Source organism: Vicugna pacos, chromosome 6 (genome assembly GCF_048564905.1).
Source record: "Vicugna pacos chromosome 6, VicPac4, whole genome shotgun sequence".
Taxonomy (NCBI): Eukaryota; Metazoa; Chordata; class Mammalia; order Artiodactyla; family Camelidae; genus Vicugna; species Vicugna pacos.
Window position 1 is genome coordinate 61,134,017 of NC_132992.1, and position 16,358 is coordinate 61,150,374.

Below are 16,358 nucleotides of genomic sequence, written 5' to 3' on the forward strand. Positions count from 1 at the left end.
CACCCCCTTTGCCTCTGTTTCTTCCTTCAAGTCATTGAAGAGCTTCCTTTTATCCTGGCTGCAGAAACCTCACAATGATGTGTCTAAGCATGGTTCTTTTTTTTTTTTTTTACTCATTCTGCCTATTACACTGTGTACTTTTTAATGTGAGACTTGTGTCTTCCTTCCATTCTGAGAAATATTACTATACCTGTGAAATATCTTACCCTTTTCTATTTTTTTTTGGAACACCTGTAAGGACATGGTGGCCTACCTGTGCCACACCTGTGCTACCTCTGTACCTTTATACATACACCGTTCTGTACACGTACCTGTGCATAGTTAGAAACCAATAGGGAACAGCATTGCTCTAATTCCTGCTCTGTGTACCACCCTCTCCTGCCTCCTGAGAATCTCCAGATTTTTCCTCTTTGTACTCAGTGTGTATAATAGTTTTCATTCCTACTATAGATTAAAACTACCTGGGATGTACTCCTAGGCATATATCCAGAAGAAACTCTAATTTGAAAAGATACATGTACCCCAGTGTTCAAAGCAGCATTGTTTACAATAGACAAGACATGGAATCGACCTAAATGTCCATTGACAGATGACTGGATAAAGAAGATGTGGTATATCTGTATACACACACACACACAGACACACACACACACACACACACACACACACAATGGAATACTACTCAGCCATAAACAAGAATAAAATAATGCCCTTTGCAGCAACATGGATGGACTTGGAGATTGTCCTACTAAGTTAAGAAAGTCAGAAAGAGAAAGAAAAATACCGTATGATACCACTTATATGTGAAATCTAAAAAAAAGGACACAAATGAACTTATTTATGAAACAGAAACAGACTCACAGACATAGAGAACAAACTTATGGTTACCAGGGTTGGGGTGGGATGGGGAAGGATAAATAGGGAGTTTGAGATTTGTAGATACAAACTACTGTGTATAAAATTGATAAACAACAAGTTCCTACTGTATAGCACAGGGAACTATAGTCAATACCCTGTAATAGCCTATAATGAAAAGGAATACAAAAAGGAATATATATGCTGTACTATGCTGTACACCAGAAATTAACACAACATTGTAAATCAACTATACTTCAATTAAAAAAAAAACCTGGGATGGGGCTTAGGCATGCATTTCTGCAAAAATGGGCCAAATCTCAGCTCTTTCATGTATTTACTCTGTGATCCAATTCACTTAACCATTCTGGCCCTCAGCTTTCCTATGTATAAAATAGGAGCTAAGAACATTTCTATGGTTGTCATGAGGCTTAAAAGAAATGTTTATCAAGTGCCTTGTCATAATGCTGGCGCATTATTAAGTGAGAATATGGCAGCCAAGGTAACAGCTGAAATGTATGATGTGCTTGGCAATGTATCACGTGCCTTATGTGAATTATTTTATCTTCAAAGCCCTTGTAGAGAAGTACATTTCTTATTCATTTGTAAATTCCACATCCTAAGAACTATTTTCACTTATCTGCGTTGCATTCTAATCTTAATCCTTTGGTATACATATTTTATGTGCTTCATGGCACATTTATATTTCTTACTCTAGATTTTTTTAAATGTTATTTACTAGCTTTTTTCTGTGCTGTTTATCATATGTCATTTTAATAACTATGTAATATCCCACTGACTTGTTATTCTATAATTTACTTGGCCATTTCACCATTGCTGGACTTCTTCAGGCAAAGAAGTGAATTCTTACCTTGAAACTTTTGATGTATGGTGTCAAACTGCCCTCCAGAGGCTGTCATTTTATGGTAACATGGGGGTAGTTTCTGACCTGGCTGCATTATTCTCTAATTCTATTTTAAAGTGGAATGGGGGTTGTGTCAAATATTCCTAAAGAAATTAGAAAAGTGACAGTGATTAAGTCTATCAAACAGTCAATCAAAAAAGCATTTGAATAATGTACTAAGAATTGTAGACAGGGAAGTCCAAAGTTATAGTGTGATGAAGACAAGAAAAAGTGACAGTGATAAAGGAAGAAAAAACAAACCTCTAGTCCATAAAAGAACCTATAATACATATTTCAAAACAGTCTATACAGTTAAGCAAGTTGCAGTATTGCATTGTATACAAGCCACCAGGGAGCAGGGTGGGATGTGTAGAGAGGAAACTTCTTGCTCCCCTGCCTTTCTTAAAAGTCAGCACCAGCTATGATAGCAGCAGCTATGCTGGTGAGGTTTGTACTGGCAGAAAGTCCTTCCCTACAGGGACTCTGTCCCATGTGCTGTTTACTACCTGTCTAGTGTCCCTCAGGAGCCACCTAATGACACATGACATAGCCTGGAGACAATCAGAGTCTTCCCCAAGATTGATTTAAGGATGCTATTACAGAAAATCCTCCTTCTGCTGGGGCTGTTAAACTGGAAGTCCAGGAAGTTGGGGCCACCGGGGGCCATCCCCTCTGGCTGTATGCGGGCAGTTTTAGACAGCAGGCTACGAGCCCCAGGCATAGATGTTTCTTTTAAATGAAGGCCCATTTCTTCACCTGTGTCTTAGATGGCATGCCCTCCTGCGGGCTCAGAACTGTGCCATCTCTTTCTTCCCTTGCGTTGCTCCCCTTACTAAAAAAGCCCTCCACCTGGTGATTCCATCCTCCTCCTCAACTCCCACTCTCCTCCCCACTCCAGCCAAGCCTCTTGAAAGTGTCCACACTCACTCTCTCCACTTCTTATTTTCCACCTCAAGCCCACCCCAAACAGGCTTCACCTCCACCCTGCTGCTCAGTCAGCTCAAAGAATATTCAGGACCTGTCCACTGCCAGCTCCACGGGCCTGCTTTCCACCTGTTTGCTTAATCTTTAGCATCCTCTGACCCAGCTGACCTTTCCTTCCTGCTTGAGAACTTTTGGGTTGGTTTCCACAATAACTGGATATCATATCCTCCTGGGTTTTCTCTCACTCCCGCCTGCCAGTCCCAAGCCCCTTGCCTGTCTCTCTTTCATCTACAAATGTTGGAGTTTTTTGGAAGTTTCTTTTCTCAAACTACATTCTCTCTCTCTCTTTTTTTAAGTGGAGGTACTGGGGATTGAACCCAGGACCTCATGTATACTAGAACGTGCTCCACCACTGAGATATACCCTCCCCTCCACATTCTCTTCCTATGTTTTCCCATAACGGTGATCTCATCCACTATTCTAGCTTTGATTGCTATCTGTATACTGATGGCTCCTCCCTTTATGCCTTTAGCTCAAGCTCCACCTCTGATCCCTACAGCCACACAGCCACACTGCCCACTTCAGATTTCCACCTAAATGTGTCAAAGGTATATCCAACCTGACATGTTTCAAACTGAACTCTGCATCCCCCTCTACAGGTCTGCTCCTCCTCTAGTGTTTCCTAGTCACTAATGGCTCTGTGATCCACGCAGTTGCTCAAACTGAATTCCTGCAAGCCCTCCTTGATACTTTCCTTTTCGTCATTCCCTCTATTCATCCCATGACTGAGACCTGTCAATTCTACCTTCCAAACCTTTCTCAAACCCACCTCCTTATCCTCATCCCTGCCGCACCACCCGAGCCCCCAGTCACCGTCTCCCCTCTGGACTTCTGCAACAACGTCCTTCCTGGTCTCCCCATACCTGTGTTGCTCCTTCCCACCCATGCATCTCACAGCCCCAGAGAGATACTTTACAACACTCATCTCATCCTGCCCTGGCCCTGCTTAACAGCCTTCCAGAGGCTTCCAGCTGTTCAGAGTTAAAGTTCGAAGACTTTCCCATGACCTACCAGTCTGGTCGGTCTTGAACCCTGAGCCACCTTTGCAGACTCATTTCAGCCACTAGACCCTGCAGCCACAGGAATCCTCCCTGGTCCCCAAACAGGTCCCTTTTCTCAGGAACTCTGAGGAAACTGATCCTTCTGCTGTGAACTTCTTCAGGGGGCCCTTCCCTGACCACCCCTTCCAGCTTACATTATCCCGTGGCACCTTGGCCATTCCTCCCCTGCATCCTCTAGTCCTTGAGGGACTGTAAGTCCCAGGAGGGCAGACTCCACGCCTGTCCTGCTCAGTGCTCCATCACCACTTCCCACCTCTGCCTGGTGCTGACTGATGGGGCAAAAATGGAGGTAAAGTGTCCCTTACCTCCCAACCCCAGGGCAGCTGTGTATCTGCCCACCATTTGGGGACTGTCTTCTTTTAGCACCGAAGCCCAACAGCAGCAGATCTTTCGGTGGTTCTTAAAGCCAGAGTCCCACTCTTTGGAGGAAAGGGAGACCAAGGAGACCCAAATCGTCCCCTTGATCTCTTCCCCCGGAGCACTAGGGCCAGACAGGCTCTCCCTGGATGCTTGGGAGCTTGCTTTACAAGCCCTGTCTAAAGCTACGGTGTCATTAGGGTGATTTGCCACATCCTGGCCCTGTTCTCCTAAGGAAGGTCTGGTGTTTTTAATTCCTACCTCCCCTCACTGACCCATTGTTCTTATTTGTTTTCATTCCATAGTGTGCCTAGGTGAAATGCTGAGGACCTAGGTTTGAGAGCCCCCATTAGGGCACTGGGGGTAGGGGGCTAGAAAGACTGACCTCCTCTCAGGAGACTCAGAGTCGCCAGACAGAATGTAATTAAGTATCTTCAGAATGTCCGAGGCTCTATGGGAGACACACTGGTTGCTCTGGCCCTCAGGGAGTAAGCTTCAAGGGAGAGCTTATTACACTGAAAGGAGTATCCAGGGGACAAAAACTGCAGGAACTATGGGTGGGGAAAGACACCGAAGGCTGCCCCCTCTGACTCATAAACAGAGCAACAGCCCAGAGTGTTCCTAGAAGAGACGATTTCTTCGGCCCACATGTGTCAGGGAGAGTGTGTGTGAACATCTTCTGTCCTCATCTTGTAGGGCTGGGTGGACCAGGAACCACCCCGCCAGAGGAAGAGATTTATGACGTCTCGGCCATCTCTGTCTCCAGAACTGACCCTTCCTGCTCTTTGTGCAACAAGACACACCTCTCCGAGGAAGGAGGCAGACAGGATTTCTATCATTACTACTGTCCTATTAAAACACACACGCACGCACGCACACACACACTCACAACCACCATGTAATTACTCTCTGCAGGAAAGGCACACAAACAGGATAGGCCCGAGCTGAACCAGGATGAGCCACCCCTGTAAAGATTAGGAAAAGGAACCTCCCCGCCGTGCACCCGCGTCCGGCCAGGGCCTCTCCCAGACAGCCAGGCAGGGCCGCCAGCCCACCTCCTAGGCTGGTAGGGAGGGCGCGAGCGACTCCCAGGCGCGCGGGTTCCCAGCTCCTCCTCCCCGCCTTCCAGCCTTCCCCGGCTTGTCTCCCACGCCTCAGGTGTTTGCTCCGGCTGGGCCGAAAGCCCTTCCTTTTTTGGCCGCCACCTGGGGTAGCCTCCAGCCCAGGGCGCCTGCCAGACCCTGATGCTGGGAGCGCGCGCGGAGCGGTGCGAGCGGGCGGGCGCGGGCTCCCAGGGCGGAGTGACCCCGCGTCTGACGGACCTCGGGGGCCGGCAGCCGGCCGCGCGCCACGCCCCCGGGCTTCTGAAGGCGCGCGAGCCCGCGCAGGGCTGCCGTGAACTTGGAGCCCCAGCTCGGGATGCGGCGGCAGCTGCTTCCTGGTTTGAAGCTCGCCGAGTGGGGGAGAGCGTGAGCCCGCGGAGGCGGGGGCAGGAGCCGAAGCGGGAGGAGGCGGGGGCAGGAGACGCTTGGGGCTCGAGCTAACCGGACGGGTCGCTCCGGCTCTTTGAGGAGAGGCGCTTCCCGGCCCTGGTGAAGGGGCGAGTCCTGTGCGAGCCCCCGGGAAGCGCCGCGCGCTCAAGAGGGACAGTCGGGCTACCCCGGCCCGCTAAGGGCTTGGCGCCCGGCTCCCCTCCTTTCCACCTCGCTAGGAAGGGAGGGAGGGAGGGAAGGAGGGGAGGGAAGGTCCCGGGGAGAAGGCAGAATGGCCTGTCGAGGGGGGCTTGGGCGCTGCTTTTCCCGGGATTTGCCTCCACTCCTGCGGCCACCGCGAGGACTGGCCTGAGCGAGGGCCCCTGCTCTCCCTCTGCGAGCCCGCGCCGTCCCCAGAGCCGGGGCAGCGGCGCCGGCATGTCGTCCGGCACCATGAAGTTCAATGGCTACTTGAGGGTCCGCATTGGTGAGGCCGTGGGGCTACAGCCCACCCGCTGGTCCCTGCGCCACTCGCTCTTCAAGAAGGGCCATCAGCTGCTGGACCCCTACCTGACCGTGAGCGTGGACCAGGTACGCGTGGGCCAGACCAGCACCAAGCAGAAGACTAACAAACCCACGTACAATGAGGAGTTCTGCGCCAACGTCACCGACGGTGGCCACCTCGAGCTAGCCGTCTTCCACGAGACGCCCCTGGGCTACGACCACTTTGTGGCCAACTGTACCCTGCAATTCCAGGAGTTGCTGCGCACGGCCGGCGCCTCGGACACCTTCGAGGGCTGGGTGAGTACCTCGAACCCTCCCCTTTGTGTCCACTCGGGACCCTCTCCCTGCTCCGTTTTTTAAAACTCGCCGGGTCTCGCTTTCCCATCCTCTTCCCAAGTTGCGCGGCGCAGGGAATTCCCTCCAGACTTTGGTCCTCGCCCAGGTGGCCGCGGCACTGGTGACGCGACCGCGTGGGGGTGTGGGGGCGCAGATGTGTCTCTAGGAAAACATCCTGGACACGGTCCCCTTTCGGGATGGCAGCTTGGACTAAGGAGAAGTCGGGGTAGGGACAGTCACCCTCTCCTCCGTCCAGACTTGGAGTAATGCACCCCATCTCTTTTGCGCACGGATAATATGCAGGAAAGGTAAGGAAGGTGTGATAGGACAGTGATTTGATTTGGATAAAGTACTTCAGGAGCTTCGTAGGAGAAGGCCATACATTCTCGCAAGTATTATTCATAATGTTTACGGATACGTGTTGGTTCTGAGGCTCAGACGTGCACGCGTGTTTCGGCATGCACATCCATTACATCCCGGAGGTACATAACCTACAATGGCAGGGATCGGAGTGCCTGGGTCTACAGCTGGCAGGGTTTTCTTAGCAGTTTTCCAAGGAGATGAGGTTTACATGTGTTTACAAGTAACTTCAACTCAGTTTCGGCTTGAGAGATATGATCCCTGCAGTGTGAGTTTCTGCTGTTGTTGGTCTTGAGAGCTTCCAGAGCTCCTCAGCCTTTTGTGAACACCCGCCCACCCGCCCTCTTCTCCCCTCACCTGCTGGTGTTTCTGTGTATTCACGAGTGGTTACCGGCAACTTCCTACTTGCCTGTGCTTTTCACATAGTTCTCATGAGGCAAAATTTCTGCTGCAAATAAAATTTCTAGAGCACTCTACACAGTGCTAAAATGCTTTTGCTTCTTAATCTTCATGTTGTCTTTGATGCCGGTGTTACTCTTCCCGCTTTTATGTTTTATGATTATTGTAATGGAGTGGCCTGATTTGGCAAATTGGAGTAAGCTGTTTGAAGACCCTCAGGAGTTTACTGCTTTAAATTCTGAAGGATGTCAGTTTTGAGCCCAGAATGTGAGTCAGTATTGAAAACCTGTTTGAAATTAACTAGTGGGGGGAATCAGATGGATAATAAGGAAGAGTCATTTAGATAGTCATTTTATACTTTGAGGAATTGACAATTTTATCATTTATTCTGTAAAATTACAGCTCGCTTGTAGTGCTCTTACATAGGAGTAAAAAAGCCATAATGGCTGTTAAACCGTACCATCAAATTATGTTGAGTTAATTTCCTTTCAGCTGAATTTACTTTGTGAAATTTAGAAGTGGACTGGAGAGGAATGGCTAAAATAGAGGTTGACATTTAATCCTGTGAATTTATGTATAGGAAATAGAGGTGAGCCTAGGAATCTGAATGGAATTATTAAATTAGTGTCTGATTAGGAGTTAGGTTGTGCAAAGCTCTAGAACAACTAGGTTCTGATGTGTGGTGGTGTGAACTGACCAAAGGCCATTAGAAACATGTTGTCCCAGAGAGATCCTAGGCTGATTCTTTTTACCCCCTAGTCTGCATATTTGAATCACCTGGGGAGTTTTTTTTTTTTTTAATCCCGACTTTTAAAGACTCTACAAGAATCTCTAGCTGGAGGACCCCAGCATCAATATTTTTAGGCTCTCCAGGTGCTTCCAATGTGCAGTCAAGTTTGAGAACCTGTAGCCTCAATGAAGACTGAAAGATTAGGACTGGAAGAAGCATAAGCGTAGAAAGATTCAGGCTACCTGACAAGGTAGGGGTATTTTGAGCTGCCTACTGTCCCACTGGATGAAGAGATTTAAATGTAAATTAAATTTCTGTATCTATAGTTATCTGAATTAATTATATTTAGATGTTTAATATAACCCACTGGTGGTATTCCAGAAAACATGAGTGTTTGGTAGGCTAGGCCAGCATTTAAATGACCTTGAAACCAATGATTTGTCAGTCAGACATTTATATTCAATAAGGAGGCAGGGTTTTTTTTTTTTTTTCAAGTTCTAGGTATTTTGAAACTGATGATAGGGTAGATAGAATGGGTAATGTGCTTCCTTTTTAAAATTTTTGTTAAGAAAATAATGTTAAAATATTTGGAAATATATGGATTGTTTGTTTTTTAAATGATCCTTTATAGGTCTAAAGGTGGTTTTAAAATTTAGGATTACAGAAGTACTTATTTATCTTTAGCATATTAAATTAAAATGTGTAGCTTATTCAGAAAGTTACAAATGGAGTAACTTACTCCACTATAAATTTATTTGTTGCAATTAGAATTACAAATTGCTAAACTTCAAAAAACCTAGCAACTTACTTTTTGCTAGATTTTGAGAAGAGACAAAAACAGATGATACCTTTATCAGAAAACAAGGTTGTTATGCTTTTTTGCATAACATACTTTCTAAGTATTAAGAAGATAATCATTGACATTGATTTTGCACGAATTTCATCAATGTTTTCTTCTAAGCTTGATGAGAGAAGGAGTTAGATCTGTTATGCAGTATATTCCTAGAGCCAAGCACAGTGCCTGCCATGAATCAGTCAATCTGCTATTTCTTTCCCAACTATACACATTTCATTTAATTTGCATTAAATCCAAGGAGGTGGTGGGACACAACTAAAGAAGCTCTTAAGTGGAAATTCACAGCATTAAACACTTAAATTAGAAAAAATCTCAAAGACCTGAGTTTCCACCTGAAACTAGAAAAGAAGAGCAAATTGAATCCAAAGTAAGCAGGAAGAAGGAAATGTAAAGATAGCAGAGGTCAGTGAAATAGAAAACAGAAACAATAAAGAAAAATTAGTGAAACAAAAAGGGGGGAAAAATAGTAAAACTGATAAACCTCAAGCCAGACTCATCAAGGAAAAAAAAAAAAGACACAAATTACCAGTTTTAGGAATGAGAGACCATCACTATAGATCCCATGGACATTAATTTTATGCCAGTAAATTCCATAATTTAGATGAAATGAACAAATTCCTTGAAAGATTCAAATGACCAAAACTCAATCAAATAACTTGAATGGCTTTATCTCTATTAAGGCAATTGAATTTACAGTTAAAAACCTTCCACAATGCAAACTCAAGGTCCCAGATGGCTTTACTGCTAAGTTTTATCATACATTTAAGGAAGAAATATTGCCAACTCTACACAAACTATTTCAGAAAAAGAAGAGAAGGAAACACATCCCAGTTCATTTCATGAGGCCAACATTACCTTTATACCAAAACTTGATGAAAACATTACACGAAAAAGGGGAGCTAAATGATCATCCTAGTAGATGGAGAAAAAAATATTTGGCAGAATTCAATATCCATTCATGATAAATACTCTCAACAAATTAGGTATAGAAGGGAACTTCTTCAACCTGATGAAAGACAACTGTGAAAAACTTATAGGTAGCATGTTAATGGTGAAGAAATGAATGATATTCCCCTAAAATCAGGAGTGACCAGGATATCTACTCTTACCACTTCTGTTCAATAGGAAATTGGAGGTCCCAGTCAGTGCAACAGGCAGTTAAAAAAATACAACAAATAAAATACACATAGAGGAAGAAATAAAACTTTATTTGCAGACAAATGATTGTCTATAGAAAGTTCTAAGACAACTACAAAAGGGCTACTAGACCCAATAAGCTAGGCTGCAGGATCCGAACCAGTACACAGAAATCAGTTGTTTTATATACTGTCAGCAGACAACTGAAAACTGAAATAGAAAAATACAGTTTAAAAGAGCATCAAAATATGAAATTGGATAAATGTGATAAAACATATGTAATACGTATTCACTGAAAATAACAAGCCATTTCTGAAATGTTAAAAATATAAATGGAGAGATATTGTGTTCATAAATAGGAAGATTCAATATTGTAAAGACCTCAGTTCTTCCCAAATTATTCAGTAGATTTAATGCAATCTACTCAAAATCTCATCATGCTTTGTTGTAGAAATTGACTGACTGATTCTAAATTTTTATGAATATGCAAAGGCGCTAGACTCATCTAAGAATAATTTTGAAAAAGAATGAGTTGGGGAACTTAAACTATCTGATTTCAAGACTGACTGTAACCATAATCAAACTGCTACTGTACTCAAGATAAGGTGGTATTGGAGTAAAGGGAGTCATATAGATCAGTGGAATAGAAGAGAGTCTAGAAATAGATCCATACTTAATAAGTTGACTTTTTATTTTTGAGCTATAGGTTTAAAAGATGTCAAGGCATTTCAATGGGGAAATGATAATTTTTTTTAACAAGTGGTGCTTAAACAGTTGTGCAGCCATGTGCAGAAACTGACATTGACTTTTACCTCATACCATACACAAAAATTAACTCAAGGTGGATCATAGACTTAAAATACAGAAGAAACTCTTAGTGACCTTGAGCTCAGCAAATATTCTTTAGATAGGACACAAACATGTATTATAAAAAAAATCAAGTCAGACTATGAAAATTAACTGATATAGTCACATTGAAAAACACTTTGACTGTTTTCTTAAAGTCCAGTAGACGCTGCTCAGACTAACAAAATTAACACTTAAGAAAACGAAAACACAAGCCACTGGGAGAAATTATTTGCAACATATAAATCAGGCAGAAATCTTTCAATGAGAAAAGTACTCAACTTAAAAATGGGATGAAAATTTGAATAGGCACCTTTGTAGAAAATAATACATTAAAAGATGCTTAAAATCGTTAGTCAGGGAAATGTGAATTAAAACCAAAACCCATGGGAAAGACTAAAATTAGAGACTGATCAAAGCAAGGGTTAGTGAGGAAGTGGAGCAACTGGAACTCCTGTATACTACGGTGAAGAATATAGTCACATTGAAAAACACTTTGACCGTTTCTTAAAGTGTTAGACATATGCCTGTCAGGGGACCTCGCTACTCTTAATTATTTACTAAGACAAATAAAATTATTTGTACAAAGGCTTGTATATGAATATTCATAACTCCTTTACTTGTAATAGCCCCCAAATTGGAAACAACTCAAATGTCAGTCAGCAGGTGAATATTTAAATGAATCGTGTATCTGTACATTGGAGTACTATCCAGCAACAGAAAGCGATGGACTGTCGGTGCATGCGACAATATGGATGAATCTCAAAATACGTAATTTACACTGAGTGAAAGAAGCCAGACCAAAAAAAGTACATACTGTTTGATTTTACTTACACAAAATTATAGAAAATGAAGACTAGTTTGTAGTGTTAGGAAGCAGATCAGTGGTTGCCTGGCAATGGGGGAGTGAAGGTGTTGGAGGGGTAGATTACAAAGGAGGCACAAGGAAACTTTTGAGGGAGGTGAAAATATTCATTATTTTGATTGTGGTGATCGTTTCACAGCTGTCTACTCATGTCCAAGTGCATCAGATAGCTCACTGTTACGCACGTGCATGTTATTGTATGGCAGTTATACCCCAATAAAGCCGTAGGGGAAAAATGAGGATTTATTGTCCTTATTTTACTGAAGAAGATGGTAAGTGCCTTTATTAGATTCGAGCCAAGGCTGACTCTTGAAAACTACATAGCCTTTTTAGTGCATAAAATATATCAGAGTAGGAACATTAAAACATTCATTAACTGTAGTTTCTGACTTTTGTACACAATCTCATTTTCTAAAGTGTCACTGTCAGCTTTTCCTGTTTCTTTTTGAACCGGCTTATTTTGTATAATTTCTTGAAATTCTGAAACCTGAACGTTTGTCTAAATTAAAATTTGTCCTTATTTCCTTTTTTTCACATATTTGCTCTTGACTTTCTGACATTCTGAATGGGGATCAGCACCTACATAGTAAAGCAAAGTAAAATTTTAATGCAGGGCATGGGGACATGGGAGGGGGCAGGAGGAGCTGGAGGCTGCGTCATGGAAAGACCTTGGCATTCCCTCAGGAAGGAAGGCCCTGCTTGGCGGGGTCCCAGGCTGCTTTCCTGGCTCAGCCATCCTGAAGACATTGTGTTCCCCGCAGCCCTGGAGGGCTGCTTTCTCTCCACTTCTCAGGGAGGTACCTGTGTGGTTGTCTTGTCAGGGGAAGCAGCCCGGTTACCACTGGGCAGCCGTGGGTTATCTTTCCCCTTGATCCCTGGATCCAGTTGCATGAATTTATAGCATTAGATCGAATCTTCTAGATTCATTATCTAGTGGTTTGTTCTTTTTTGTACTTTGTAGTGCAGTTACTCATTTTTCATAATTTTTTCAGAGCCAACTGGTGCTGAGGGGATAAACCTATCTTAGCCTCTCTAGGGAGGTTGAGTCCAATGTCCGTGGATTGTGCTGGATGTGCTGTGCCTTCTATTTCACCGTAAGAATTTTGCTCAGTGGGGCTGGCTGTTTCTCATCACAGCTAAGTTGCGACTCAGATGTTTCCCCCTTAGAGAGCATTTTTCTCAGGTAGCACTATTACCTGTCACCCTTCATTGCACTCATCACCCTCTGAGATGATTTTGTTCATTTATTTGCTTATTATACCTTCCTCTTTTAAAGGATAAACACTTTGGGAGCAAGACCCCACCTCTCTTACTCACTGTTCTAAGTCCAACACCTTGAGCAGTGTCCAGTGTCTAGTGGACACTAAATATTTGTCGAAATGTGATTTTAGAGCAAATGAAGTATAAGTGCTCTGGGAAGAGCTTGCCTTAAACATTTTATCCGTCTTTCTAAAACAAAGAAATGAGGTAACTGGGGAGGGACCAAGTATCACAATGATTACAGTGTCCCTTTTTAAAAACTAATGAACGACATACCAACATGTGCTTGAAAGACTGGGCCAGACTTTTTTTGTCCTTCAAATATGGGAATGGATTGAAGATGGTGTTTAGAAATTTCTTACTTTTGTTTCATTTGAAAAGACTGTGGTTTCTAAACTTGTTAGTATATTGTAACTTTGTTCACCAGTCATCTGTGAGCCTAACTTGTTAAAGTCAGGCTGAAGCAAGAAATACGCATTTCAAGGTTGGGCTTCAACCTTGGAGAGCTAACGAGGTTGGTGGGCAGAGTGAATCATTGTATCTTACGTAACTCTGAGCACCATTTTTGTATCTAGCAAGTGTTCAGGATGATGACTCTTTGTAATAGTAAAAGTGCAGTGCATTTTTATGAGATGGGTGGTATTTACCTAGAATCAGAGAGGTGCCTTGGATTTTGTGTAGTCTTCTGTTTTATCAAACAATTGGCTAGATCAGGCACTCCATTTGTGTTGGTTGGTTGCTCCATTTTGTTAGAATATGATAAAAATAAAATCCAAAACTCAGTGCCTGACCGCTTCTTTTTTTTCCATTCTCATTATTGCTGTATCCAAAATGATCTTTCTTAGTTGCCAAGCTGATAGTCATTCCTTTAGTTAAAACCCTCTGTGGTGCCCCACTGCCCGCCCTTAGACGACGCACAACTCTTTAAAATGGTGTAGCCTGTTCTCCACGGTCTGGACCCTGATGGCCTCTTCGGCTGTATCACTCACCTCTCCCCAATCCACACTGTGCTCCTGCTGCAATGAGCAGCTTCCAATTGCTCAAGATCCACCCTGCTAATTCCTACCTGTGCTTCAGGTCTCACCATAGACACCACTGACCCAGGAAACTTCCCCTGACATGCCAAGTCTGGGTTTGGTCTTCCTCTTCCTTTGTGTTTCCTCAGCATCCTAAGATGTCCATTGCCCGCCTCCTCTCTATCGTGAAAGAACAATGTGTGAATAGGTTGGCTTCTCATGAAAGGGTGTGGTATTTGTCAGAGGAGTTCAGGGTTTAAAAGTACGAGTGAGTGACTGAGATTCATCCCCGCTCCTCCTGAGGTAGCGACCGTAACAGACTGTGACCCGTTTTTCTATGAAATGCTCATCCACCACTGAGCATGTCCTCTGTACCAGGCACTGCACTCTACCCTGGAGAGGTGAGTGGGCAAGACAGACATGGCCCTGTCCTTCACAGGCCTCATAGTTCCAAGGGGAAGAGAGACTGGGGCAGGGGGACGGGGGGACAACAACCAGGAAAAGACAGAACAGAAGTAAGTACTAATTTGCTGGTGAGTGCATGGTTTGGGAAGATCAGAAAGATTTCCCTGAAGGAAAAACAGCTGATTTTGAAAACTGCAGCATAGACAGCATAGCCTCAGGCTTCCTTCAGTTAAAGGCCTGTAAAAACTCCTTCCTCAAAAGAAGAAAACACACTTCTGACCTGATACTGCTTTCCCAGAGAGACATCACAGATCCCTTTTGGAAGGTAAATGTTCCCGACCCGTAGAAATCTTTCCATCTCCTGGAAGTTTGGGAGGGGACTAAGTTTTGATGTCTGTGAACAGATGACCCGAAAGAACTCTTAACTCTCCAAGGCAGAAAACAGTAACACCCTTTTTGAACCATCAAATACACTGAGCTTCATAAAGATGGTATAAGAATCATAGATGTTGAAGCAGGAGGGTCACCTGGTTCAGAACAACAACGAAAAGCCTGACAGCTCTCAGGCCCATGGACAGGCTGCAGACATGTTCATTTGGCAGAGATGTTCTTAATATTGAATCTGAAGGCGTTTAGTTCTGTGGGGCTCCAGTTTGCCACAGATCCCACTACTCCCTAATACTCAGCCTTCTTAACTCATTACCTACTTGGTCCTGGGAAGTTTTTGAGTTTTTGAACCTACTATAGCCCAAGCCTTTGTCTTTAGAATGTGGGAGCCAAAGCTCTCGCCAAAGCATTACTGTTGCCTTAGCTCATGTGATGTGTGACTGACAGACAGACCCACACTTAACATCAACATACATATTTAAATGTATTTAGACATGTATTAATTTATAAATACATTAAATTAGATATTTATATGTATATATATTTGTGTCCTAAAATTTTAGTGGAAGCCAGCTTATAAGTAAATACATGGGGAGTTAACTTTAACTGCAAATTAGTACAGTATTAACTACCCAATTAAAAAAGAAACTCTTTGTTTTTCATGGTACAACTTCCAGCTCTATCTAAGTGCTGTGCTATGGAGCCAGGAGAGCTGGGTTCAAGGTGTGGCTTTGCCATCTGTCCACAGTGACCTCAGACAAGCCTCTGTGTATCAGGGTCTCAGCAGCTTGGTTTGTATCAGGAGGGAGTTGTGCTGGAGTATCTCTAAGGGCCTTTCCATCTCTAAGGCTTCTGCCTCCATGTGTTACAGCATTACATCATTTCTTTGCTTTTGGAGTAATTGGCTTGGTTTTAAGCAGTCAAAATGAATTATGTCTTATCAAAGTTAGTAACTCTTAAGAATTAAACTGATCCAAATCTAAATTGCTCAGGCTTGGAGAGGATTTAGCTCATGTCTAAATGACTTTCAGCATTAGTAGCGAAGTAGTACTTCCTTGGCTTGGAATCAGCCTTGAGGAATTACAGTGGGTCCTCATTTCAAGCCATGAGTTACGTTTCTTGATTTACACTGATGGACTTGTACGGGGTGGTTTTAAGTTGTGTGCCTGTTTTCTTACATCACAGACAGACTGAGAATCCCACTGTTGGAGCTTTTGCTAGAAGCCATTCTCATTAGCATGGTAATTAATGCTTTGTAGTCATGAAATGTCTGTAGCCACCAGTCTATATATCCACCCTATGTCATGACAATACTATAAATCACTTTAGGACAGACATTATATTAGATGGAGGATTGAGCCTAAGGGTATTGGCTATCATAGTGTTTAAGTGCCATACTGAACAATTTTATGAGATCGGCAATTTTTGTTGAGAATCATGGTACTATTCAGGGAGATTTATCAAGATCATTATATTAGTGTGTTTCTGTAGCAGCAGTAAAGTAAAGCAGTGATTGTCAAAGCAGACAGAACATTTTAGCAGAAAGCCCACTGAATAGAAGACCCACCAGCAATGCTTTTATCATGTGCTGCCTTCTGGAAATTTCCTTTGATTTTTACATAAG

General features: G+C 43.5%; 1 protein-coding gene across 1 annotated transcript in view; it reads left to right on the top strand.

The window, feature by feature from the left end:
• Positions 1-5,190: 5,190 nt before the first annotated feature.
• PRKCH (protein kinase C eta) overlaps positions 5,191-16,358 on the top strand; it is a 205,664-nt gene continuing 194,496 nt past the window's right edge. Inside the window, exon 1 of the mRNA XM_006216558.4 lies at positions 5,191-6,434. Coding sequence (XP_006216620.1) covers positions 6,072-6,434 — 363 coding nt within the window. The 5' untranslated portion in view covers positions 5,191-6,071. The remainder of the gene's footprint in view (positions 6,435-16,358) is intronic.